Consider the following 24996-nt stretch of genomic DNA (forward strand, 5'->3'; position numbering starts at 1 on the left):
GCGCCGCGCGCCGCCGCCTGCGGTCGAAGCGCTCTTGGCCAGCGGCCGCCCGTTGGCCGAGCTGTGGCCCGACCTGCAGCGGGAGTTGATGCGCGTGTCTGATGAGCAGTACATCTGGCACGCGGTGGGGTGCGACGACTGCGGGGCGTACCCGATTGTTGGACGGCGGTACAAGTGCAGGTGTGGTTTGGGCGGCCTGATCGGATCGTAGCGCAGTGCCTCAGTGAGGGCTGTTGGATGCCACATTACGGCACGAATCTCTGTTCCCCTGAGAGCTGGCAGTGATCACTGTACTCAAAACCACCTCAGAAGCCTGCAGCCTGACGCGAGCAGCTGGGATGCCCAGCCATCAGCCCTTGTATATACCATACGTCACCAATGTATCTAGAGGGATTGCAGACGGCACGTCGCACCCATTGTGTCTGCAGGGACTGCCCAGAGGCCATCGGCTACGACCTGTGCGGCCCCTGTCAGGACCGCGGCCCCGCCGGCCGCGGCCGCTTCAACCAGCAGCACACGGACGCCCACAGGTGCGCCTCGGCCGCACGGCGCCGCGTGAGCCCAGCACCCGGCTGGAGCGCCCAGAGCCGCTCGTGGGCCGCATCCGGATGTGCGAGGCTGACGATCGCCGGTGTTCGGCGACTGACCACCCCGACTTTTGCCGCTCGCGTCATGTGTATACCCCCATTTGAGGTGCCTGATCTAGATCCAGCATAACTGCTCGGATTTGCGCTTTATGGCCACAGACTGGAGAAAATGGAGCCTGACATATCCTGGGGCGGCGTGCACCAGCCCCACAACTTCTCGGCACTGGTCAACTTCCTTCAGGTGTGTGGTGGTGAGTGGTGGCCGCTGGCAAAACGCAATACGGCTCCTCTTGTTTGCTCGTCCTTTGGGGGGGGGGACGTGCCAGCATCGGCCAGCGGACGGCGAAGTCTGTGCTGATGTCACTGGGGCCCTTCACCTCTGCCATACCCTGCCCCCGTCATGGCCCCGCCACAGCCGTTAACAGGCTGCAGTATTGGGCAGCTCCATCCCTTGCCACCCACCGCCTGCTTTCCCTGACCCTTTTGCCTCGCAGATGGTGCATCCAGAGCTCACTGCTGACCGCATCATGCAGCTGCTGTCGATGCAGATGCTGCCAGAACGCGTGGCCGTGGCGATCGAAGCAGAGGCCCAGGAGCTCCAGGCAGAGGAGCAGCAGCAACGGCAGCAGCAGCAGCAGCAGCAGCGGGGGGAGCAGGCTGAACAGCATCAGGGTCGAGGACAGCAGCGGGGACGTGAGGGAGAGGCGCGCGGCGCCGGTGCGGGGGTGGCGAGTGCTGGTGACGTGGACGACGACGCTCGCCCGCCCGTTCGCGGGGCGCAAGGCTCAGAAAGTCGCGAGGGCAGGGGCTGCCAGCTGCAGTGACGTGCAGTTGTCACGTGTGGCATACAAGTAGGCATCCACGCATTTCGTTGGGCGTTGTCACTGTTTCGGGATCTGGTGTGTCCTGCTGCGGCGTTTGGCCATGGTCATTCGTAGAGGTGTATCAAGTTCGTTTAGGAGAATTTCGCGCAAACAATACTCTTGTAACGCTCTTGGCAGTACGTGCGATACCACCCTGCAATTCTCTTGCGTCCATCTTCCGTGACACGGTCTAGGACCCATTTATTCGCACTTGCGACATCTATACACCGCCGTGCTGGAGCGCATACCGTCAGAGCTGTGCGTCGACCATGGGGGCGACGCCGGCTACGCGTCCGTGCGTGCACTGCTGGCGTCAACCACTCTGGGCCAGTATCTTGGCAGCAAGCCCCCCAGCGCGGTGCTGACACTGACCACGGCCCAGACGGCCGGCCAGGCGCTGCGCGCGCTCGCCGCCGCCAACGTCCTCAGCGCCCCGCTGCTCGACGCGGCCAGGTGGGCGCTCGGGTGCTGCAGGCAGGCCACCATGCGGACCTTGGGCAGGGTGGCCCACTCAGGCAGTCCAGACGCCGCCGTTCGCGCGCGGTGGGGGCGGAAGCAGCGTGCATGCCTCAAGTGCGACCGTGCACTCGAATTGTGTTTCTCTATCTGTACCTGCTCATGCCCCTGCCGCACTCTTCATGCTCGGCACACAGCCCATCACACCACCTTGCCCCCCCGCACTTGCCAAACCGGACGCCGCGTATCACCGCAGCGGCGACTTTGTGGGGTTTGTTGACCTCAATGACATCCTGAGGACCTTTCTGGGGCTCATCAACGTGCGGGAGCTGTCAGATGAGAATCGGGAGTACCGCCTGCGCACCGCAGGTGGGTACACAACAATTTTGAGTTTGAATTGCAACGACGCTGCTGCACGACTCAACATCCCCGTGCTCGAAGGTCAGCCTTGTCATTTGGATTCATGGGGGGCGGCTTACCAATACATGGCGCATCTCCCCTCACGTTTGTCAGTCACTAGACCAGAACTCCTTGACTTTGCTGAGTGTCCAGTGGTTGCTGTTATCAGTCCCCTTGATGAGCGGTGTGAATTTCGGGTCCCAAACTTAGGGCTTGCAGCCGATGAGGCCAAGCGGGGGTTCCACAGTCGAACAGGCGGCCGCCAAGGGGCGGCCGGCCCGCCAGGTGCCCTTGGTGCGCCCTCCGTCGCCCCCGCACCACAGCAGGGCGCGGGGCCCGGGGGCTTCACAGCCCATCCCTATGCTTCTGCTCAGCGCCGGCTGCTTTTTGGGTTTAATGCCGCCCGCAGGCCTGCAGCTGGAGCACACACCACTGTCCAAGGTGCATACCGGACTGGATGGCGCGCTCGTGTACAAGTGAGGGTGTGACCCTGGGCATTGCGGGTCTGGAGTGAGGATTGCGGTGTCACCTCCGACCCCCTTGGCAACCATGTTCCCTCGCTTTCAGCTTTCAATCACAGTCTTCGCCTTCTCCTCTAACAACCTCACCTTGAGTGCACCTCGCTGTCCCGAGCATTGACTTGGTCAACCGTGACTGCCGCGGACCTCGACCCAGTCCCCCCATCCACGCGCCCGCAACTGGCGGCTCGCTGACGCGTCCGCCGCAGGGCCGCCGTCAGCAGCAGCTTCCTGGACGTCATACGCTTCGGCTTCCTGTTAGAGGGCGGCACAGGCGGCGGCAGCGGCGGCGGCGGCGGCGGCGCCGATGCAGACCCCTGCGACGCCGGGCTGGAGGCGCCGCAGGTGTGGGGGCGCGGACGACGGCGCGGTGTGGTGCCCAGAAAGCGCCCGGGCCTTGGGGGGACCTTCGCGCCGCGCGGCGCGCCGAACCTTGTGCGTTCCCGGCCTTGCCTGACAGTTCCTGCCCGCCGGCCGTGTCTGTCGAGGCAAGGAAGCCCACTGGATTCATGGCGCTGATCATCCCCCCTGTCGACCGCCTCAGATCATCCATCGCGTGGGCGTGTTTGATCTGGATGTGTCAGCAACCACCACCGCTTCAGACGAAGACGAATACGAGGACGGCGGCGGCGCCGCCGCCGCCGTCGCTGCCACGGGCGCGGCTGCGGCAGCGGGGCCGATGAGCGTGGATGAGGGGTGTGGCGGCGGCGGCTCCGGCGGCGTTGGAGGTCGTACATCCTTCGGGAGCGCGGCCGCAGCTGGCGGCGAGGGCCAAGGTATGGAAGAGGATGCTGAGGCGTCCGGCGGCGACGCGGCGGCCGCCGGCGCACCTGCCCCTGGGCGCGTGCGCGGGAGCGGGGCGCGGCTGGAGCCGGTCGGGATCGCAGCGGCGGCAGCTGCGCAGAGGCTGCGAGACGAGCAGCAGCAGCGGGAGCAGCAGCGAGAGCAGGCTGCGCCGCCCCCGCCGGACGCAACTGCTGCGGGCGGCGGGCAGGGCGCCGATGCCGGCTGTGCGGCCCAACATGAGGGGGTCTCAGGCATTCGGTGGGTGGCGTTCGTGGTACGCAGTTCGGCAAAACACACCTCTATCGTGCTGGTGCTCGCTGGCGTGGCCCTTGTTTTGGCTGCGGGCTCTTTCCCGCCACAGCCTGCACAACGCTCGTGAATTATCATTTCTCGGCTAGCAAAGCGTGGATCGCCGCTCTTGCCTCGCCTGTCGCCCTCGCTGCTACCCCACCCGCCGACGCTCCATCCCCCCACCTGCAGCATCATGCACGTGGTGAGTCAGAGTGACGTCATCTGCTTCATCGGCCGGCACGTGGACGAGATCGGGCCACTGGCTGAGCGGACGCTGGCGCAGCTTGGTCTGGCGTCAAAGGCGGTGGTGTGCGTTCCGGGGGAGATGAGCACCATCAACGCCCTGGCCACGATGGCGGTGCGTAGCCGGGCCCGGCGCGTCGCGGTTGCTGGGCAGGTAGAAGCACTTGTGTGTCTCTGCATGCTCGTGCACATGCCTGCAGAGGCAAGGAAGAGCACCCCAAGTGACCTTGAAAGCGCCCTGCCTGAATGGGGTCGACACGCCAATTTTGCAGCGCTGCCTGCGCTCAAGGCATGGCAGAAGGAGGCCAGTTGGGGTGAAGACTTGCCTGCGAATCTGTTGACCCCTCGGATGGTCTCCCCCAAAACCCTGTCTCAAAGCAATCAAACACTGCACTCTGGATACCAAACCCTACAATCTCCCCCCACGCACTCAAACCGCCCCGTCAGACCAACCGTGTGTCGTGCGTCGGCGTCATCGCCCACGACGGCGCGGCGGGCGTCCTCGGCGGCAACCTGAGCAGCAGCGACCTGAGGGGCCTCCTGCCGCAGCACTTTTCGGCGCTGGCGATGCCGGTGATGCAGGTGAGGACGGCGTGATGCGGTTGCTGCAAAAACTTAGATTTGGATCCTAAAGCAGAGCCCTGAGACGTTTTGAAAAACAAAACGGGCAAGAAGATCGCCAAATCGGAGGCTCTGGTTGGCGAGCCGCTGCCAAGGGCTTGTGTGATTTTGGCTGGTGGCCAGGCGGCTAGCGGTGTGAGCGCTGTGCTCCCTCCTTGCTCGGTCCCTGGCTTCTTGCCTTTTGAGCGTCTTCAGATGAAAAGCCGCTCCAACCGCCAAGTGATGCCTTCCCGGCCCTCCCCCTGGCCCACCTCCTCATCACACCGCCCACCCGGTCCTTTCTCCCCCCACTGCTCAGTTCCTTGCGTGCAAGACGAGCCCCGGCTGGCCCCACACCGCCGCGCCCCGTGGCGCGCCCGGCGGCGCCGCCAACGAGTGGGGGCTCAAGGTGCGACAGTGCGTCCCAATCTGCCGGCGGAGAACAGCGACAGCTTGGGGCGCGGAAGCTTCTACGCCCACGTGCTGCGCACAGCTGAATCACGGCCTCTAATCTGCACCAAAAGGTTGGAACCCAAATTCTGACGGCATACACTTCCATCAAACTCTGATCTCCTGCCCAGGGCCACGAGGCTCTTGCCCCAGTCCAAGTGGTGTCGTGCGGCCCAGACACCTCCCTGCGCGCCGCGCTGGGCCTCATCTCATCCGGCCGCGTCCACCGGCTCTACGTGGTTGACTCACGTGGCCGCCCCGTCTCCATCGTGACGCTCACCGATCTGCTGCGCGTCCTGGTCGGCTGGCGGCCGTGGCGGGGCGGCCGCGGCGGCGGCGGCGCCGCGGCCGGCCAGGAGGGTGAGGTTGAAGAAGAGGGGTCGGTGGGAATGCTGACGGCGGCCGGGGAGGCGGCCGGGACGGAGGGCGAGGCCGCTGGGGCCGGCGCGATGGTGACGGCTGATGACGTCATTGGTGGGGTCGCAGAGGACGCTGAGGTGGACCAGCTGCTGGCGGCGGCGCCCCTGGATTTTGGGCTCCGGCTCGGCGGCGGCGGCGAGGGCGTGGGTGTTGGCGGCAGCGTGGACGGCGGCATGAGCGGCCTGCCGCGGCGGCGGCGGCGCGAGGAGGTCACTGGGGCCGAGGAGGAGGAGGGGGAGGACAACGAGGGGGAGGAGGAAGAGGAGGAAGGCGAAGCGGAGGACGAGAGTGAGGACGAGCTGCTCGTTGATCTGCCGGGGCCTAACGGACCTGGCATGGTGTCCAAGGTTGGCACGGAAGACGACGATCTGGCTGTCCCAGCCGATGAGCCGGGTGGCGCGGGTCGCTGGCGGGGCCGGGGGGAGGAGCCGGCCGCTCTGCGGCGGAAATTGTTGCGCGGCGATCAAGGCGGGGGTGGTAGCAGCGGCGGGCGCGGTGCACCGGCGCGGGCGGCGGCGGCTGCGGCCCTCTGCTTTTGATCGTGCGCAGTCCGTCCCGCTGCTGCTGCACCCTGTATTTTACGCCCCTGTTTGTGCAGCGCACATCCTTGTCTTGTCAAATGCTGACATCATCGTCTCGCTGCAAACGTGCACAGTGGTGGTGAAGGGGCCCATTTTTGCGGCGCGAGCCTCTCCAGATTTTGTTCAATGGATTGGCACTGGCTGAACCCCCTCAACCAGAGTGAGGGCTGTGGGCGGTTGCTGCGCCCGGCTGCATGCGCCTGGTCGTGCTTTCTGTCACCCTCACTCGCCGGTCAGGTGCCCTACGAGTCACATCGCATGCCGCTTGTATTGAGATGTCATGCTTGCACATCCTCTCAGTTTTGTTGCCCATGATAAGAACACCAGGTGTGCCCGGCTTGTGACCGCACAACAGTCTACTTGCTGCGAGCAGGGCCGGCCCCTTGCGACACCTGTGGGCCCCTGCGCTCTGCACAGGCGCGCCACCAACGTCACCTGACCAGGACCCTCATGATCAAACCTCAAACTTCCCCGACTGACCAAACGCCACTACCGATCCGCACAACGGGCAAGCGGGTACAGGGCCAACCGGAGCTGTTGTCTGGGCCCGTGCCGCGTTGGCTGCGCCTCAGCCGGCAGCCGCACGGTCTGACGTGACACGGCGCGCACGGGGCACGGCGCCTGTGTGCGGCAGCACTCGCCCCAGTCTCCACGCATTGCGTCGTGGTGTGGGTGTGCAAGGGACCCGCAAAACGTGACCCGGGGTGAACCACCGGAGCGTGTACGGCGATAGGGGTGTGTGCAGTGCACTCAAACCCGGCCTGAACACTGACTTTGCACCCACGCGCGCTGGCCGATGTGCCAAGCGCTGCCTGCTTTGGGCATACCCCCCTCCCACTCCGCTTACATCACGGGTCTGCTGCGCAATCCAATCTGTCGCCGCACACTGCAACCTGTGCAAGGCTGCCTGCTGCATTCATCCACATACATATCCGCTTATAGTGGCACAGTAACAACAGGCAGTTCCGGCCTATTTGCATGCATCAGCTTATGCAGCTACCTGACCAGCACACGTACGCTAGGTGGGTGTTGCGGAGATGGTCTTGGTCACCAGTAGCATGGTGCTTGGAGGACCTTGGATACAATCCTGCAGATTACAGCTATCCAAGTAGGAGGGATAACTCCTTGCCTGCTGTTGCAAGTGGCTTCTCACTTCACTTGCTTGACACACCTAAAGCACAGTCTGGGCCGGGAACTTCAGCTGAGAATACAGTACATTACAGGTTAAATTCCTCCAAAACAGCCAACACACATTCACAACTACCGTAACGCCACGGTATGTTTGCAGAAAAAGGGTCCGAGGCTCGCGTATGCGCAGCCAAGAACCCAGCGCCCTGGAGGGCTCACGCTGCAACCGGCCAGGCCGTACGTGCACGCCTGCGGCAGCAGGGCCAACCGGCGGCCGCGCAAGAACAAACATGAACATAAACTGCAGGCGTGCCAGTCAAACGTGTGCATTTGGGCACGCAGGGCTCTGGCAGGTTCTGGCCAACAGTGTGAAGCGAGCCTTGCAGCTGCACACAGCAGGCCAGTAAAAGGCAGCCCCCACACGCGAAGAGTTTGTGATACAGGATGAGAGGGCCCCTCTACACTTCCTCAATATCAACCAGTGCGTACTCCACCTGTTGGGCAATTTGCTTAGAGTGTGAAATATATCTGGCTGCCAGTCCGGTGATGAAGGCGCCAGCTTGGCACCACGCCAGACGGGGTCGAATAGCCCATGGCAGCTGCAACACACCAGCTGCTCCTGACAAATGAACCCTCCCCATGTGGCAAAACGAGGCGGCTGGTGTGCCGTGCACGCGAATAGGGTGCTTGTGAGGCAGACCTTGATTGAAACCCCTGGGATCATGCCCCACGCACGGCAAGAAGAATGCCGCCAGCCCACACAAAAACCCAAATGCGCCATGCCATTGGCGCTGCCTCGCCCCAGAAGCCCACAGCGGGACAGCCGGCTCAGTGGGGCCTGCCGTGGCGCGGCAGGAAGCAGAGTCGATTGAATACGCATCAATGAAGGCCCCCGCAGTTCGGGTTGCACGCGCAGCAACCGCCAGCAGCACACGCTGAACTTCCGCTGGCAAGCCGAGCAGGAGCGAAGGGCGCCCAGCCCAAAATTGGCTTTGTTCCACAGCAGTGAGCGGGATTGATGCCGCCTTGGCCACATGCCGTGCGGATGCCTGGATGCAGGACCGGCCCGCCGAGCACTCCAACCAGTCAAGCCGCCCCTCCTGCAGGGGCTTGCATGGGCGTTCAGACTTGCTCGGCGCCCGACGCGGCGCCCTTTTGCGCCTTGCTGTTGAGCTGAGGCGATGCCGACACTGCACCATGCTCATCCTCGCATTTGGCCGCGCGTTTGCTCCGACGCCGAAGCGCCACCGTTGCGCCCGCGCCCGCCATCAGCACAACTGCCGCCGTCGCGGCGCCGACGGCGATGCCGGCTGCCGCGCCTCCGCGCAAGCTGTCGCCGCGCGCCGACGCCGCCGCGGCGCGCCTCCGCCGCTGGTAGTCGTCGTTCAGCCGGTTCAGGCAGACATCGGGAGTCGCCGACGACAAGCACTCATCAGACGGCGTTGTGTCGCACTCGCGCGTCACGTTAAGCAGCACGACGGTGTAAGCATGCGCGCTCGGCCCGGCCTGCAGCTGCGGCGACGGCGCCGGCATCGCCGCGGCGCTCGCGTCGATGGCTATGTCCTGAAACACCATGTCGGCCCGCGCCGCGGGGGAGCAGCCCGCCGCAGCGCCGAGCAGCGCGCGTGCGGTCTGGTTGCCGGGGAACCGCGCGGGGCGGGCGAAGCTCGTTGTGAGTAATATTGACTGGTCAACCGCCAGGGCGGCGTAGCGGTAAAAGGGGCTGTCGCGCAGGATCACTGTGCTGCCCGGCTCCCCGGTCAACATGTCGAGCATTACGCCGATCGCTTTCCTGCAATTTGTTGTTCGGGCGTTTGGTGCAAGACGGGCGTTAGGGCGAGGTTGGGCAGGGAGGGGCAAAGGCAACGAGAAGGGCAAGCCTTCTTTGGCCGGGCTGGGCCGAGAGATGGGGGGGCTTGGGCACACAATGTTCCTAGTGCCCCTTTTCAGAAGTTGGTGCAGAAGCTTTCCAGCCTCACCTGGCGTTCATGATCCTCACCCCCTGAAATGTGAGGGTGACGCCGCGCGTCACGCGCACGCGCGGCGCCATGAAATCCGCGTCAAACGCGCGCATCGGGCCGCCCGGCGCGGACGTGACCGTCAGGTTGCGCCCGAGGTGGTACTGCTGGTCCGCAAATGAGTCAAAGTCGGCGTGGCTGAGGATGATGTCACTCGTCAGGTAAATGAGGGTTATGCCCGGGTCTGTGAGCGCATCAACAAAATTCACGCACGCGCCGCCGGGGGCGGCGCAGTCGCCGCCGTCCTGCGGGTTTGCAGCAGGGAGGGGTGGTTTTGAGGCGGTACAAAGGGCGGCGCTCAGGGGACAGAACGTCCGCCCGGGCGACCGCCGTCGCTGCTCTGGTTGCGGACGCGCGGCACTCCAGCCCCCGGGGGCCATGAGTGTGTCGATGCATCACCCGCAGATGCACGTGCGGGTGCGACGGTCATCAAGCGGCGCCTTTCAGGCGGCTGAGACTTCTTGTGAACGTAACGGCAGGCAGCTGGACTTGCCTGCGAGACCCAGGCAGCGCCGGCGCCGTCGTGGGGCGCCTCCGGCGATGACGCGCGTGACGACACCCCTGCTGCACGTGCCGGCCGCATGGTGAGGATCGCCAGCATGAGCAGCAGCGGCGGGCCCCAAGCGGACCCTAATTTGCACCATGACGCCATGTAACGCCAACTACGCCCGTATGCTGATGCGGACCCAGGTCTTCGTCGTTCGTTGACGCAGCATGCAGGTGTCCATGAATCAGGGGAGCGCGGTCAAGGTCACGGAGGCCAGCCGCCTTTCTGCCCGCACACAAGAGCTGTTTTTCAGATTTGATTCCCTGCGTGCGCCCGGACACCCGCATGAAAAGTTCTGTGCCGACGAGACGAGCGGCGGGTGGTTGAGTCACGTCGCAAACCTATGAGATTGAAAGTTTGACACTTTTGCGCTTCGCAGCGACATCGTTCGACGACATGCGCTAGTGTCGATCAGCGGTTCGTCAATACTTCGAGTGACAAATGTCACCGCCAGCAAAGTGCGACGGCTGTGGCTGCTCCGCAGCTAAGACACCTATCTGAATTTATTTTTTTCACACCTACCCTGGGGATGCAGAGCAGATTATCCCCTAGATCGGATTTGCAGCCGGGATACAGGACATATCATAAAGGAAATGGCTGCCTCTGGGAGGCGTAAAGCAGCGCATCTGGCTTGGGCATATGGGACGCTCGCGACACAGCCGCAATTGGCCACGCCGCTGCGGGAGGCCTGGTGAGTTGACGCTTGCTCGGTTGCTGCTTTGCGCACTGGCGGCTCCAGGCCGCCACCCCGGCTGGCTGCCAGGCAAGCACCACGGCATGACGATCGCTTTGGGCTTGTGTAACGCAGGGCAACGGCAGGCCTTTGGCTAGCCATTTGCAAGCGGCAGCAGCAGCAGTGTGGCGCGTACGCCACAGCAGCCTCATCAGGCTCAGCTGCAGGCAATGAGAGCAGTACCGGCATCGCCACTCAGCTGGAGAATTCGGCAGGCTTAACGGCAGGTCTAGACCCTGCAAGCAGCGGCACTTGGGCCTGGCCGCCCCCAGGCGCAGGCCAATGTGCGGGCAGCCCACGCGAGCCACCAGCCGTGCAAAGCTTCGAAGCAGGCGGCCTCGGCGCCGCCGCAGCGCCCACAGCCGCCGCCGCAGCGGCAGCGGCCCCCTCATCGCTGCTCGACCCCGGCTGCGCCGCGCTCGATGCGGTGCACGCGTGGACGGGCCTCCCCTGGTGGGCGTCCATCCCGCTCGCCACTCTGTCCCTGAAAACCGCCCTGCTGCCGCTCAGCGTGCGGCAGGCGCGGATTGTCAGGAGCAACATGGCACTGTGGAGGGAGAGCCATGAGCTCAGCAGGCAGAGGGATGCGAAGGAGGCGCAGGCGCTCAGGCAGCAGCTGGAGCAGGCCGTGGTAGCAGCCACGTGGGAGCTGCAGCAGCAGCAGCAGCAGCAGCAGCAGCAGCAGCAGCAGCGGCAGCAGCCGGACAAGACCAGCGGGCCCGCCGGGGCGGCCGCCGCGAGCCCCGAGGCGCTGATCGGCCTCGCGGCGGCGCAGGAGGGCCTCCTGCAGCTGCAGCGGTGGCAGCGGCGTGTCGAGCTGTACGGGCAGCTGCGCGTCAAGTGCGGCGTGCCGCACCCGGCCTGGTTCCTCGCGAACAATCTCGCCCAGTGGCCGATATTTGTTTACGCGGGGATATGCGTAAGGTCCATGGCGCAGCGCCAGCCGCCCTGGCCCGGGCTGGACAGCGGGGGCATCCTGTGGTTCCAAGACCTGACGCTCCCTGCTGTCGCCGCGTCGGCCGCGAGCGGCGGGCTGGCGCTGCCGATGGGCGCGGCGGGGCTGGGGCTGCCGCTCCTGGTGACGGGCATGATGCTCACAAGCATCCGCATGGGGTTCAAGGCCTCTGGTGAGCTCCAGGCCTGCTTATTCTGGTATGTGCTGGGCTGGTCTGTCTCCAGCATCGCGCATAAAGAGACATGCAAGTCACGCACGGGGCGCAATGGACCATGAGTCTTTTACAGGTCTAGTTCTTCTATGTCCTTCAATCCCACTGCTGACGCTTCTGACCCAATCTCGACTCGCAGGCGCCGCCAGCCGCCACCCCAGCATCGCCGGCACCTTCCTGCAGCCGCTCCTGCGGTACGCCCCCGCCTTCCTGTACTGCCTCACCCTGGCCAGCCTGTACTTCAAGCTGCAGCTGCCGCAGGCTGTACTGCTGCACTGGCTGGCGGCCAGCGGGTTCACCCTCAGCCTGCAGCTCGCCCTGCGCAGCCCCCGCCTGCGCGCCGCGCTCGGCTACGGCGGGCCGGCGGCCGCGGGCAGCGGCGGGGGCGCGGGGGCAGTAGACCCAGGGCTGGAGGTGCGTGTGGCGGCAGCGGGCGGCGCGGACGTGTTGGTGGCGATGGCGGCGAAAGAATCGGCCCTGCATCATTACCCAAACGCGCTGTACTGCCTGGCAAAGGCTGTGGAGCTGGAACCGGCGAACGCTGGGTGCGCGGCGTGCGGGGTTGGGCTGCCATTGAGGGTTTGAGCGAGAGGGAGGCGCAGAGATGCGCCCAGTGTTGCGTTTGTTGCACGCTGTGCTAGATGACATGCGACTCATGTGCAGAGCCACGCCGGCGCTGGCTGGACAGGGGGTGGAAAAGCGCCGGGCGTACCGCAGATGGCGATGGCCGACGATCGCACATGCTCAAGCACGCGCATTTGCTGCCCCCCATTTTCAAGAGATCTGCCCTTACATGCCTGTTTTTACCGCCCTGTTCTCTCTTATCCGAAACGCCACGCAGGGCGCACTACGCCGCAGCCCAGGTCCACGCGCTCACAGGCGACTGGGCCGCAGCAGAGGCTGCCTACCTCCGTTGCATCGACGCCGCCCGCGCCCCCACCGCCGCCGACGCATACGGCCCCTTCGTCGGCCAGGCGCTGTTCTGCGTCGGCACGGCGCGCGCGCGCGGCGGGCGGCACGAAGAGGCGCTGCGGGCATACGGCGAGTCCGAGGCAGCGGGCTACGCACAGCCGCACGCGCTCGCGCAGGCGCGCGGCGCGGCGCTGCTGGCGCTGGGCCGGGCCAGCGAGGCGGCGGCGGTCGTGGACGCGGCGCTGAGCCGCGCCGGCGGCGGGAGTGGCGGCGCGGCCGGCAAGCGGCGGGGGGAGGGTTTTGTGGACATGACACCCGTGCTGCGGGACCTCAGGCGGCGGATTGACGAGCAGCAAAGCGGCGGCAGCGCGTCAGAGGGGCAAGTCAGCCCGTGATGCGGGGCTGGCATCGAGGCCAGGTTGGGCAACTCCTGCCTTGATCCGCGTTTCATAACCCCATTGTGCGTCATACAGATTTGTCAATTGTTGAATTCGTGTACTTGGCTTCTCACGGCATGTGAAGTTGGATGGAGGTGTAGGCCAGCATGTTCCATTGTCCATGAGGCACCTATCAAGAACAAAGCATTGGTGGCGGCTCCCATCCACTGCACGGTGGAGCGTGGGGGTAGGTTTTTGCATGGCCACGAACAACGTGAATGCGTGCCAACAACGCAGTCGCAAGTTTTCAGCGCTGCGGCCCCTTGCACGTGCACAAACCGGGGTGCGACGGATTGCAAGGGGCTGCAACTTCTCGTTGTTTCCCTGAGCGTCCACTTGTCCCAGAAGCGGTTTGCCTGCAAGTGATGCAACCCCTTTTTGCAGGGGGGCCACAGTGCAACGTGCACAGCAACGTCTGCTGTCACCAACAAGGATGACTTTTCCATACACAAGCACTTGACTGTGCCATCATCACATGGCATAAGGTATAGCATGTAGGTGAAGGGTAAGGTGATTCAAGGACCTGCTAGTGGGGAGATGCCGTGAGCATGTCGCCGGGTCTGGTGCTGTGGAGTGCTTGTGACAGGGTGCAGCGGGGTGGCGTGCGGCTAATGCGCATCATGCGCAACATTGCAGGGTACGTCAGGCAAAAGCTGACCAAAGGGAGACAACAGGCCACAAACATAAGGTTTGCCATGTGAAACAACGCATCAAGGCGCATGCAGGTCCAGCGCCCAGGTTTAGAAGAAATTTATGAAATAGCTCTCATGGTCCCATGATGCACAATCCCAGTGCGGGACACAACCCGGGTGTTGTGCTGTCATGCACTCCGCAACGCTGTGCTGCATGTTTGTGGCCCTTTGCCAATGGATAGCTGGACAACAACTCTAAAACTACCGGCAGGGAATTCAGGAAAGCACAATCATACTGCACCAGGAGCAGCTGCCTCCTCACTGCGGTGACGAGGGTTGACACATGGACTCATTCACAAGTGCGTTGCTTTGCACGGAACGGGTTGTGATTGTGATTGATCGACAGCATCAACTATGAAACTTCCACAGCTGGTATCTTCGCAATTGTTTTCGTGTATGATAAAGATCTGTCTGTCTGGTGAGCGAGTTCAAAGCGATCGGAGTGCCAGGAAGTCTCCCCGATCAGGCATGGCATTGTCACTTTCATCATTTATTATCATCGTGATGATCGGGAGAGCAGGTGCGTGTGCGGCCGCAGCGAGAGCTTGCGTGATCTACCGCCCCTCCCACGCTTCTGTCCCCTACTGTACTGTTTGCCACCCGCATCATGCTAATGAGAGCAAATCCAATCCAAAAAGCAATATCCCCTGCACATAAAGACATTGAGCTGCAACTGCGGTCGCCACGACGCACGCCCTCCCCACCCCCCCGTGTGCCTCCCTGACGACCATTACCATGCATGGCGTGCCATGCGACACCATGATGCAGCCGCCTACGAGTACTGCGTGGGCGCCAACGCCTACTGGATGCCAAGCGCCGCCACGGCCGGTGACACAGGCTCCGTCGACGTGGTCTTAGACAGTCTGCAGGTGTGCGAGCGTGCAGAGCGTCGACTGTGATGGATTTTGGGCCTTGCAGAATCATATTACTGCACGACCGCTGAGGCATGCATGAATGGGGCATGAAATTAATGCATGAATGCTGAGCATGACATCCATGACTGAATGCATGCGTGCTGCACATGGCCTGCATGCGTTGCGCTATGCATTCTGGGCAGCAACGCAGCAGGCCTGCTTACAACCTGAAGGCGCAGCTACCGCAGTACCCGAACCCGCTCGCTGCCCCCGCGCAACCCAGCGCATTGGGGCCAGGCTGGTGCGCACGTGGGCCTTCAACCACAACATGCCTGCTGCTCCAGGATCCTATTCTGAAAGCGAGCTAAGGTGGGGTATTTGTCGCCCAGGCGACGTTTGGTGCCATTTGGGGGCAGTGTCGGCATGCGGGCTGCGGACCAACTTTAGCCAACTCCAGTTGATCCACGAAAGGCTTTGGCACGCACTGATGCGCCGCCTCTATAGTGCTGCCCATGCGACGGCCCCCTCTCTGCACCGCCTCAGGGGTCTCGACTATGTTGTGCAGGGCGCCGAGCGCCGCGGCATGCGCGTGATCCTGGCCCTTGGAAACTTCTGGGCGGTGCGTCCTTTGCGCACGGCCCACTGGCTGACACTTCTGCCCGTAGTTGCAGCCGCCCTCAGTCAAGTGATCAAACTCAGCGTCGGTTGGCTCCCCAAATACCTTGACCTCCGGCCCTACCGCTCACCAAATGCAGGCGTACAAGGGCCCGGAGGATTGGATGGCCTGGGCGCGCGGCGGCCCTGGCGGCGCCAACAGCAGCTGGACGGGCGACGTCGTGGACTTCTACAGGTAAGGTGCACGCATGCCCTCGCCATCGTTGCGCCCGGATTCCCGGCTGCAATCCACTCTCTGCAGCAACTGCACTGACCCGCTTGAAAAGACATCACACCCGCACAAAATCACACATAACACCCACAACCCAGGGACCCCTCTGTGCGCCAGCTGTACAAGGACCATGTAGCCTTCATGCTGGGCCGCACCAACACCCTCAGCGGCCGCACCTACTCATCGGACCCAACGGTCTATGGCTTTGACGTCATCAATGAGCCCAGGTGAGAGCCTCCATTTTTGGCTCAGAGTGAAGGCCCCGTCTCACGTGTCGTTGCTTGCATGAGGGCGTTGAACACTTTGCAATGTTGTTTGCCGCTGGCGTAACGTCTCCGTTGGGCCTCACACCGCGCAGGTGTCCTGGCTGTGCACCCGGTGACCTGGCAGCTCACCTGGACTGGCTGAGCGACGTGACGTCATTCACGCGGGGGCTGGTCAAGTCGGGGGCGCTGGTGCTGGCCGGCACTGAGGGTTTCTTCTCGCCAGAGGCGTCGGGTGCGCAGGGTTCCAACCAGAACAACATGCTTATGTTGGGCGTGAAAACCTCTGAAGCCCTGGGCCCAAGCGTTGCATGGGGCTCGCGGCTTCATGGCAGGGTCGTATCAACCCGCACGGCTAGGGAGCACACGCCACAGCCCTAGACGCGGTTCCCACTCTTGCGATCTACGTCAGCGCGCAGCACACATGTGCCGATGTGCAGGCACACGCTTGCATGCATGCATGATCCCCTCGCATATACGCACACATGCAGGTGCACACACCCATGCATACATGCACACCCACACCCTCTTGCCGCCCACATCCTCTTCTGCTGCAAGAATCACCATTATTCTCAGCAACAGTACGCCTGACACGCGCACGCAGGCCACCTTCTGTCCGAGAACCCTGGTGCTGGGGCCGGCTGTGAGGGGGAGGATGTCATGCAAATTTCACAGTTGGGGGCAGTCGGCGCCATGACCACGCACATGTACTGGAGGTGGGCGCTTTCCTCGATGTCAGCAGGGTCTTGATTGCCTGCTGGCAGCTCTGACAGTGTTACATGGAGGATAGTACGTGTTTGCGTTTTCTGGATGCAGTCATGCATCCCGGTGATTGAGCTTTGAATACGAGAGCCGCACGGAAGAGTTCCTGCACAAACTGAATCTTGTACTTGTTGCTTTTTTGTTATCCGCTCCCACCCCTGGGGCCGCTTCATCGGCCGCCACTGTTGCCCCTGACAGTGACCCCTCCGCAATCACGCTGACTCTCCTTCCTGCAGGCAGATGGAGCAGATGGCTGTCTTGGGTTGGCGCAAGCCAACCTTTGACGAGTTCCTCCCCTATCTTGACAGGTTAGCGGCACGATGGAGAGTCCATGGGGTTGCTCGAGCGCTGCAGGCGGCCTCTTGAGGGATAGGGCTGCAAGCGCGCCTCTTTACGGCTTTGTCAGGCGGCTGCGCTTGCTCAGGTTGCCTTGATCTCATTAGGAGGGCTGCTTAGCATTGGTCTTGTGCACCCCAATGTTTTTTTGAAATTATGTGTCAACTCCTGGTTGCCCAACCCTTAATATCCCTGGAACTTGCAAACGGACCCAGAAAGCTTCAGCTGTACAACGACTTGGCAGCTGGCATGGGCAAGCCTTTGATTGTGGAGGAGTACGGTGAGGGGGCGCAATGGGTAGTGGGCGGGTCGGGAGGCGCCTGTGGACCGCCGCAAGGCTGCCCGCCTTTGCAAGTGGAGCTCCGGATCCCGGCAGCCTGGCAAGCGGGTATCGCCCACGGAGTGGCGCCTCTTCAGCCAATACCCACAGTCCTGCTCAAGTGCTCGATCCCGGGCCTCCACCACCTCCAGGCACAACACAGCGCTTCTTCGACGAGGAGCAGCGCAAGGTGACCTTCGCCATCGTCCTCAGCCGCCTGGTGCAGTCTAAGAGGGAGGGCAAGGGCTTCGTAGCCGCCCTCTTCTGGAACGCGGCGCAGCCGGGTGAGAGCTGCGCCTGTGCATGCCGGGCCGTGCGGGACCAAGTCTCTGCCGCTGGGGCCAAACAGCCTCGGGCTGTCTGTGAGGCGGGGTGCGCAGCCCAGCCGACCACCACGTGGGATGAATCGCTGTTCAGCAGACCTGCGGATGCAGTGATTCCTGCATCTCACACAAACCCTCGGTCAACGAATCACACCATCCGAACCTACCCAAACTGTCCCAGGCACGGCCAGCACTGACGGTTACGACGTGCAGGTCACCAAGTCACCCTCTGGTGTCACCATCGGCCTCGGCAACGCGCCTCCGCCACCCTCCAGCGCGGGCCCCGCCGGTGCAGTCAGCCCGCAGCCCCCGCTGTCACCCTCAGCACAGTACCGCCGGCTGCTGCTGCGCGCTGCGGACGACGGGGCGCTCTCGCTGCAGGACCTGCCAGGTTCGGCCGGCAGTAGCAGCCCCGAGGGCGTCGCCAGGCGGCTGTCGCAAGGGGTGGTGACATCTAGTGAAGATGAGCTGGACGCGTTCAGGTGGGGTTTTTTCCACCTGCACGCAAGCCCACCAACAGCATGCTGGCGTGCGTCAGCATGTCGCTGTCGTTGCATGAGTGCGCAGGCACACACGCAATCTCCTAGGCGTTGTCAAGCATACACAGTTGACCCTGTCGTCACACTTACAAACCCTGGTTCGCCTCGCTCAATCATCTCACACAAACGCCCCACGCCCCAGGCGCGGCCCTGCACGCGCCGCATGCGCCAACGCGGCCGCCTCTGACTGGTCCTTCATCGAGCCGCCCCAAACGGTGGACGTCGCCGCCTGGCGGGCGCGCGTGGCGCCCGTGGATGTTGTGGATATCATCGCGGAGGCGGCCGCCCTGCTGGCTATGTAGATCGCGTCAACTGCCAAAGCGCCCGCACTGGCTGGCAGGACAGCACCTGTCCAAAAACCACAAATTTGGGGCATGTACGCAATTTGAAATGGCTTTTTGGCCGCTAATATTTCATTTGAGCATCCCCCTGTGCCGCCACTTGGCCTTCCCTTGTTCCTTTCACACAAATAATTACCAGTACAACCAGTGTCACCACCTCTGGGCCCCCCAGCACGCAGCGGTTCCTGCATCAGTCCCCTGCCCCCAAAGCATTCATTTGCGGCCAGCCACAAACACATTCAACCCCTACCTTGCACTGCCCTGCGCAGCTACGTGCTCATGCCCCTGAGAGGCAGCGACTCAACCACTTCCATTTTGTTCCCCCAAACGTGCAGCAAGTCAACAGCGTCGGTGGGGTAGGGAATTTCCTCAACACTGACAGTCGAGTGCCCTGGCTGCTTGCCATCTCCTTGCTCCAGCATTTATATGCAACCTGAATGTTTCGACACCTTTGCCTTGTGCTGAGCAGGTTGGGGTGCCAAATTCACCACGATCCGTGTGCGTGGTGACAGTTCTGATGCGGCTGCTTGTTCCCCCCTCGGCAAGTTGCAACATGCAGCGGCAGGGCCCGCTGCTCCACGGCTGATTTTGCCATGAAAGCCTGCGCCGCTTTCACCAGGCTTTGTCCTCTTAGGACGCATTCGTGCCTCTGCTTGTTTGGCTGCTCGTGACACAAGGTTATCCTACACTGAAGCGAAGGGTCCTAAGCACTTTGGCCTTGTGCATCACGTAATGACACTGTCTGCGTGCACTTACTGTGGTTGGAATGCCGTATTCACCTTGAAGTAAGTCGGTGCTGTGACTGTGATTAAAAACGGCCTGCTGGTGGCCTGGTAATACGAACATAGCCCATGGCCATGCAGCACGCACCTGCACGGCAGCTGGCGCAGCCGTCATGTTCAGGCCGCCTCACTGTGCAGCAAGGAGGCGTACTGTCGAAGACCCTGCAAAATTCTAACGCACGGTAGGTGTATGCCACTCTCCAAAAACAGAGTTGTACACAGCCCGTTTTCGCACTCGAGCTCAGGACCCCGTCTCCAGCGCGTCACGGGGATCTGTGCTGACCTCAAAAACATAACACTATCTCGAAACCATTCCAGCTGAGCATTGTCACCCGCGGACCGCGGCAATCGGGAAGGGGGCCACACCAGCCGGACGGTGCGTGAGGACTACAGGTAGGCGCAGCTACAATGCGGGCCAACAAGGACGACAGAGCGAATTGTTTGCACGTTTGACTGGAGAGCAGCCCCGACAGCGGGCTGATGCCAGGTGCATCCCCTGCTTTGCAGCACCCCGAACTCGCACACCCACCATGCAGCACTCATGAGCAAAAGCAGCCGCAACATCAGAAGCAGCAGAAGCAGCTGCTTTGACCGCTTTATCAGCATGGTTTGCATGAGTTGAGTTTTCATTGCGTATTAGACTTGATGTACCCAGGGGTTTTGCCGGCGTACCAAAAGTTGCCATGGAAGCGCCAATTGGTGGCGTGTTTGGTCTATCTGGGCTGTGCGAGTGCTTTGATCATGACGCCGCAATAACATGCGCCACGCAGGCCACCCTACATGCCGGGCCGGGGCCAGGCATGTCACTACACTTAACAGTGCTGCTGCTGCTCGCGGTCAGCAGAGCAGGTGCGTGCAAAAATAGGGGGAGCGCCCTTTCGGTGCTCACACGCCTCCCTCGGCGCGCCGCCGGCAGCTGCGCTCAGCGGGGCCAAGTGCATGACCCAGATGCTGGTCCTTGTACCACTTTGGACCCACCCGCTGGTCACAGCGCCCCACTCCATGTGGTGTGACGTCCCCCGACAACGCACCCCCTCACCTCGGGAAACTGTTTGTGCAGGCGCTTATGAATACATGATAGGGGCCAACGCACATTGGATGCCCAGTTACGCATCATGGGGCGACACCGCAGCAGTCGAAAAAGCTTTGGACGGTCTGCAGGTGCGAGCATCGGATGCAACGGCAGGCTGTGGCCCAGTGCGGCGGCCTGCACCCACCACTGCTGTTGGCGGGGGAGGGGGGGTGCGACTGCCCTCGGCCGCTGCCGCAGTGGAGCGGGCAGTCATCACAGCAGCCAACAGTTTTGGATCTTCTGGCAAGGCCATACGCGTGGGCCTGCACCTTGCCCCATGTATCTTGCAACACTTTGCAGCTACATGTTGCCTTCGCCACTATCTCTCAGCATCCGTTGCCACATCAGCACGCAACACTCGCCACCATCTCCGAGCGGCCACCGCCCTTACAACGCCGATGTCTCCGCCGCCCAAACAACGCAGCGCATCGGTGTCAAGCTCGTGCGCACCTGGGCGTTCAACTACAACATGCCTGCGGCCCCTGGAAACTACTCAAAAGCAGAGCTCATGTGAGTGTTTTCGACCGGTCGTATTTGCACTTCATTGATATGGGGAGGATCTGCATGGTGAGGCCCAGAGCACTTCCTTTGAAGGCTGTGCCCCAGAGTCAGGTTGACAGCCTTGGATGCTGGCGCCTTTGCAGCGTGCGCGTCGGGCTCATGGTCAACCTGGCACAACGGTCTGTGCTGCAGACACCGTCTGCAGCACATATGTGGCTTGGGTCGTGCAGGGCGCCATGCTTCATGGGCTGGCCTTCATGGGCGCGTGAGCGCGCGCTTTGCTGCAACATCACTGTTTACTGCCCACACCCTTGATTCCAGGGGCCTGGACTACACAGTGGCTGCCTGCCAGCGCCGCGGTATGAGGGTGATCTTGTCACTTGGCAACTTTTGGGCGGTGAGTCACCTCCATACTGGTATATCTGCAAGCTGTGGCCTGCTGGCGGTATCATGCAGGCAGCATCCTCTGTGCTGAGCGGGCGAACGAAACCCGTGTCGCTCTTTGGCATGCAGCCGCAGTGCGCTGCTCTGCCACCCCAGCCGCGCGTGCCGCCGCACCCAGGTGCGCGCCCGCGGCTGACCGGCCTGCTCCTGCGGCCGCACACCCACCTCGCGCAGGCTTACAAGGGCCCGGAGGAGTGGGTGCGGTGGGCGCGCTACAGTGGGACCTCTGCAAACGGCACTGGTTTTGGCGTGGAGACGCCCGGCGCCTGGGCGGGCGACGTCACAGACTTTTACAGGTGCGCTCCACGCATGGGTGTGCAGGCGAGCGCGTGTCATGTGACGGCCTGCAGCACATCACAGGCCAGCTGCAAGGCTTGCCTGATTACAGAGCTGGGCTTCCTTCTCACCTAGCTCTTCGTCACAAACGCCCGCAGGCCACAAAGCCCTGAGTGGCAAACTGCCAAACCCTTTGCAACCCACGCACATTTTCAGGGAGCCGTCCGTGCGGAAGCTGTACAAGCAGCACATAGCCTTCATGCTGGGCCGCGCCAACACGGTGTCGCGGCAGTTCTATCAAGCAGATCCTACAATCTATGGGTTTGACATCCTGAATGAGCCCAGGTATGGCCGAGCCTGCATTTGCTCGGCCATGATCTGTGCGCGCATGCGCATGCGCGCGCGAACGCGCGTGTGTGCGTGTGTGTATGTGTGAGCTGGTGCGAGCGCGTGTGCAGGTGTGCGCTTGTGCTTGCGCAACGTGTAGCTCTGGCTTCACATGCGTATCCGCAATTTCCAATGTCTGGTCATCTCGCATACGCCGTCCCTTCACACATCCCCAGGTGCCCGGCCTGCGCGGACGCAGACCTGGCCGCCCACGGGGACTGGATGGCCGACGTGTCGAATTTCACAAGGCGCATCGTGTCGTCCCAGGCGCTGGTGCTGGCCGGCACTGAGGGCTTCTTCCTCGCCCCAGGTGGGCGGTACAATGACAGGGTCACCCAGGCTTTCATGCCGCATCGAACGCGGCGAGGTCGCCAACCTTTGAGCTCCCTCCCAAAGCTGTGCTCTCCAACTACATATTCTTGCGCACCCTACCCTTCTCCATGTGGCACCCCTGCAGCCGCCGCACCGGCGCCCGTGCCTGCCCCTGCGCCGGCGTCCTTCTGGCCCTTCTTTGGCGCCTCAACGCCCGCGCCCGCGCCGCCCGCGGCGAGCGGGCTCGTGTCGGAAAACCCCGGCGGCGGCGCGGGCTGCGAGGGCGAGGACCTCCTCGCGACGACTCAGCTGCCCGCGATCGGCGGCTTGACCACCCACATGTACGAGAGGTGGGTGGGCGCGCTTGAGGAGGGTTGATGACCACGGGCGCATGACCATCCGCTCGTCAGCGCGCTTGCGTGCAAGCGCGTTGGCGTGCCTGTTCGTTGCCTGCCGCCGGGGACGCGCTCCTTCTGAAATGCGGAGCAACGGGGCTTGCTCAAGAGCAACCCAACTTGACCTTGACATCGGCAGTGTTGCTACCACCCTGTGGGCCGCAGGCAGATGGAGGCCATGCCTGAGCTGCAGTGGACGACCCCCGGTTTCGATGTGTTCTGCAGCTACCTGGACAAGTGTGTGCCTGCGGCCAAAAACCTTTGAGACCAAAGAAAAATGGAGTTTTCGAGCGTGCCAGCATGCATGTGTAGACGGAGATATTGCCCTCCTTGGAAAAGCCAGGGTTTGTCCCCGGTCTCAAAGGGGTTGGTTCCTGTCCGATGGGGTTTTTCCCTCACTGTCAGTAAAGCATCATGTAAGGTGCTGTGTTGCAGTGTGATTTTAAGGCATGCACGTGGATTTCTTATAACCATCTGGCTCGCATGCCGCCGGCGCACGTTACACCTGTTTGGCAGCAGGCCCCCCGGTGTTTGCAGCCCTTCACAACCGCAACCTCGTCCTCACCCCCTCCGTGAACCTGCCAGGAAGCTTCAGCTGTACACGGACTTGGCCGCGGGCATGGGCAAGCCCTTCATTGTGGAGGAGTTTGGTGAGCAGCACCGGCAATGCATGCACAGCAGAGCCCACCCATACTGCAGGCGCCTAAACAAGGCAGCACAGGCATCTTTAGGGAAGATTGGGTTGACAAGCCTCACAGCTCGTGATGGGGCCTACAACAGGAGCGGCGCTGGCCGCATCGCAGGCATCAAGAGTTGGGCGCGTAGCTGCCCAAGGAACCGAGGAAAAAAAGGCATGTAGAACTTTGGACCCTCAATGGGCCATTCAGCTCAGTTGTGCTATGGAACCTGCTCACCACGCCCATTTCTCTTGATTGCTCCCACCAGGCCTGACCCAGCGCCTTTTCAACCTGGAGCAGAGGAAGGTGGTTTTCGCAATCACCCTGCGCAACCTCGTACTGTCGAAGCAGCAAAACAAGAGCTTTGTGGCCGCCATCTTCTGGAACGCGGTGCGGCCAGGTGAGCCCAATACGATCACTTTTTTCTCGCAGGCGCGGCGGCTCACAGACCCCTCTTCAGGGCATGCTGGGGTGCATGCATTACGCGCTACCCTCGCCCACACGCTCCTCGCGCGACCTCCCACCCCACCCCCTTTCCACGCGACGTTACCCGCCCCACATGGCGTCACCAGGGTCGACCGATTACGACGGTTACGACGTGGACGTCACCAGGCAGCCCTCAAACCTCACCATCAATCTGGCCGGGCAGTGGCGGGCGCCGCCAGTCCCCAGCCCAGAGCCGTCCCCCTCGCCATCCCCGGTGCCCTCCAGTCCCCCTGTGCCGCTGTCACCTTCAGCTTCGCCCTCGCCATCGCCGTTGGCGTCGCCGTCTCCTTCGCCGTCTCCCGCTCGGCGGCTTACCCTGCAAGGCGGGGCAGCGAACCAGAAAGCCCCAGCGCCCAAACAGCCAGGGCCAGCCCAAGCCGAAGGGAAAGGAAAGTCAGGGGCAAAGGCTGGCCGGCGGCTGGCGCACGCGGCGGCGGCGGCCGCTCCGGAGGCGGCTGCGGCGGCGGAGGCGCCACAGGCAGAGGCAGTGGCATTGGCTGACGATGTGCTGGACGCCTTCAGGTGCGCGAGGTGTTTATTGGTTTGTTTTGGCGTTCGTCATCATGTGCATGCTGTCGGCAGGGGCGCAAGCCATGGCACTTAACCCAGGAATTCACCGATTGCAGCAGAGGGAGTATCAGCAGCATTTGATCCCCTGCAGGCATGCATTCAGCAACCACGCTTTCGCGTGCATTTGCTCGAGGCTTGAGCTTCTTGCAACCAGAACCGCCTGGGCCCATGCTGACCTGGCCGCCCCCCCTGCAAACCCAGGCGCGGCCCCGCCCGCACTCAGTGCGCCCACCTGGTCGCTGACCGCCAGTGGCGGTTCAGCTACCCTGGCCCCCGCATCGACCTGCCGGCCTCGCTGGCAGCGGTGGCCTTGGTTGACACCGTCGACATCATTGCGGAAGCCGCCGCCCTGCTGGCGCAATAGGCAGCGTGTGTGTATGTGCGTGCGTGGGCCCTACCCGCTCACTTGGGCAGCGAGTTACCTCAGCTGCCGTGCTTTACCCGGGAGCCGTGCGCAAGACGCGCCTTGTCGTGTGGCGCATCGCGCCAGGCAGACCGACGACGCAACACGTAGCCCTTTGCAAGGGCTTGCGCGGCGCGGCGGTGCCCGCCGCCACCCGTCCTGCTGGCAATTGGTTTTCCTCTCAGGCATGGAGGGCACCCAATCATCATCATCCCGGCGACCGCCTGCTTGCAGCAACGTC

At 62.9% G+C, this 24996-nt stretch overlaps 5 protein-coding genes across 5 annotated transcripts; 4 read left to right on the forward strand and 1 right to left on the reverse strand.

The window, feature by feature from the left end:
* Nucleotides 1-88: 88 nt before the first annotated feature.
* Nucleotides 89-6152, forward strand: MNEG_3527 (E3 ubiquitin-protein ligase; the record flags this gene model as incomplete). The annotated part of the gene is made up of 12 exons (XM_014047992.1): nt 89-180; nt 429-530; nt 747-828; nt 1833-1903; nt 2163-2275; nt 2715-2781; nt 3033-3168; nt 3368-3867; nt 4090-4258; nt 4591-4725; nt 5063-5152; nt 5325-6152. 12 exons carry the CDS (start codon nt 89-91, stop codon nt 6150-6152), a joined length of 2385 nt encoding a protein of 794 aa, XP_013903446.1.
* Nucleotides 6153-8444: 2292 nt separating this feature from the next.
* MNEG_3528 (hypothetical protein) lies at nt 8445-9984 on the reverse strand (the record flags this gene model as incomplete). Its single annotated transcript, XM_014047993.1, has 3 exons — nt 8445-9114; nt 9302-9585; nt 9970-9984. The coding sequence occupies 3 exons, from the start codon at nt 9982-9984 to the stop codon at nt 8445-8447; spliced, it is 969 nt and encodes a 322-aa protein (XP_013903447.1).
* A 1177-nt stretch (nt 9985-11161) lies between these two features.
* Nucleotides 11162-13093, forward strand: MNEG_3529 (hypothetical protein; the record flags this gene model as incomplete). The annotated part of the gene is made up of 3 exons (XM_014047994.1): nt 11162-11747; nt 11926-12331; nt 12628-13093. 3 exons carry the CDS (start codon nt 11162-11164, stop codon nt 13091-13093), a joined length of 1458 nt encoding a protein of 485 aa, XP_013903448.1.
* A 1202-nt stretch (nt 13094-14295) lies between these two features.
* On the forward strand, nt 14296-18411 carry MNEG_3530 (Mannan endo-1,4-beta-mannosidase 7; the record flags this gene model as incomplete). Its single annotated transcript, XM_014047995.1, has 13 exons — nt 14296-14347; nt 14596-14696; nt 14965-15050; nt 15225-15300; nt 15437-15531; nt 15666-15794; nt 15926-16065; nt 16435-16546; nt 16829-16900; nt 17144-17208; nt 17400-17531; nt 17752-18052; nt 18252-18411. 13 exons carry the CDS (start codon nt 14296-14298, stop codon nt 18409-18411), a joined length of 1521 nt encoding a protein of 506 aa, XP_013903449.1.
* A 2362-nt stretch (nt 18412-20773) lies between these two features.
* Nucleotides 20774-24716, forward strand: MNEG_3531 (Mannan endo-1,4-beta-mannosidase 4; the record flags this gene model as incomplete). The annotated part of the gene is made up of 11 exons (XM_014047996.1): nt 20774-20814; nt 21127-21202; nt 21424-21545; nt 21742-21870; nt 22089-22222; nt 22370-22574; nt 22785-22856; nt 23205-23269; nt 23565-23696; nt 24106-24304; nt 24554-24716. The coding sequence occupies 11 exons, from the start codon at nt 20774-20776 to the stop codon at nt 24714-24716; spliced, it is 1338 nt and encodes a 445-aa protein (XP_013903450.1).
* Between the last annotated feature and the right edge of the window lie 280 nt (nt 24717-24996).

The sequence above is a fragment of the Monoraphidium neglectum genome (genome assembly GCF_000611645.1).
Source record: "Monoraphidium neglectum strain SAG 48.87 unplaced genomic scaffold scaffold00447, whole genome shotgun sequence".
Classification (NCBI taxonomy): domain Eukaryota; kingdom Viridiplantae; phylum Chlorophyta; class Chlorophyceae; order Sphaeropleales; family Selenastraceae; genus Monoraphidium; species Monoraphidium neglectum.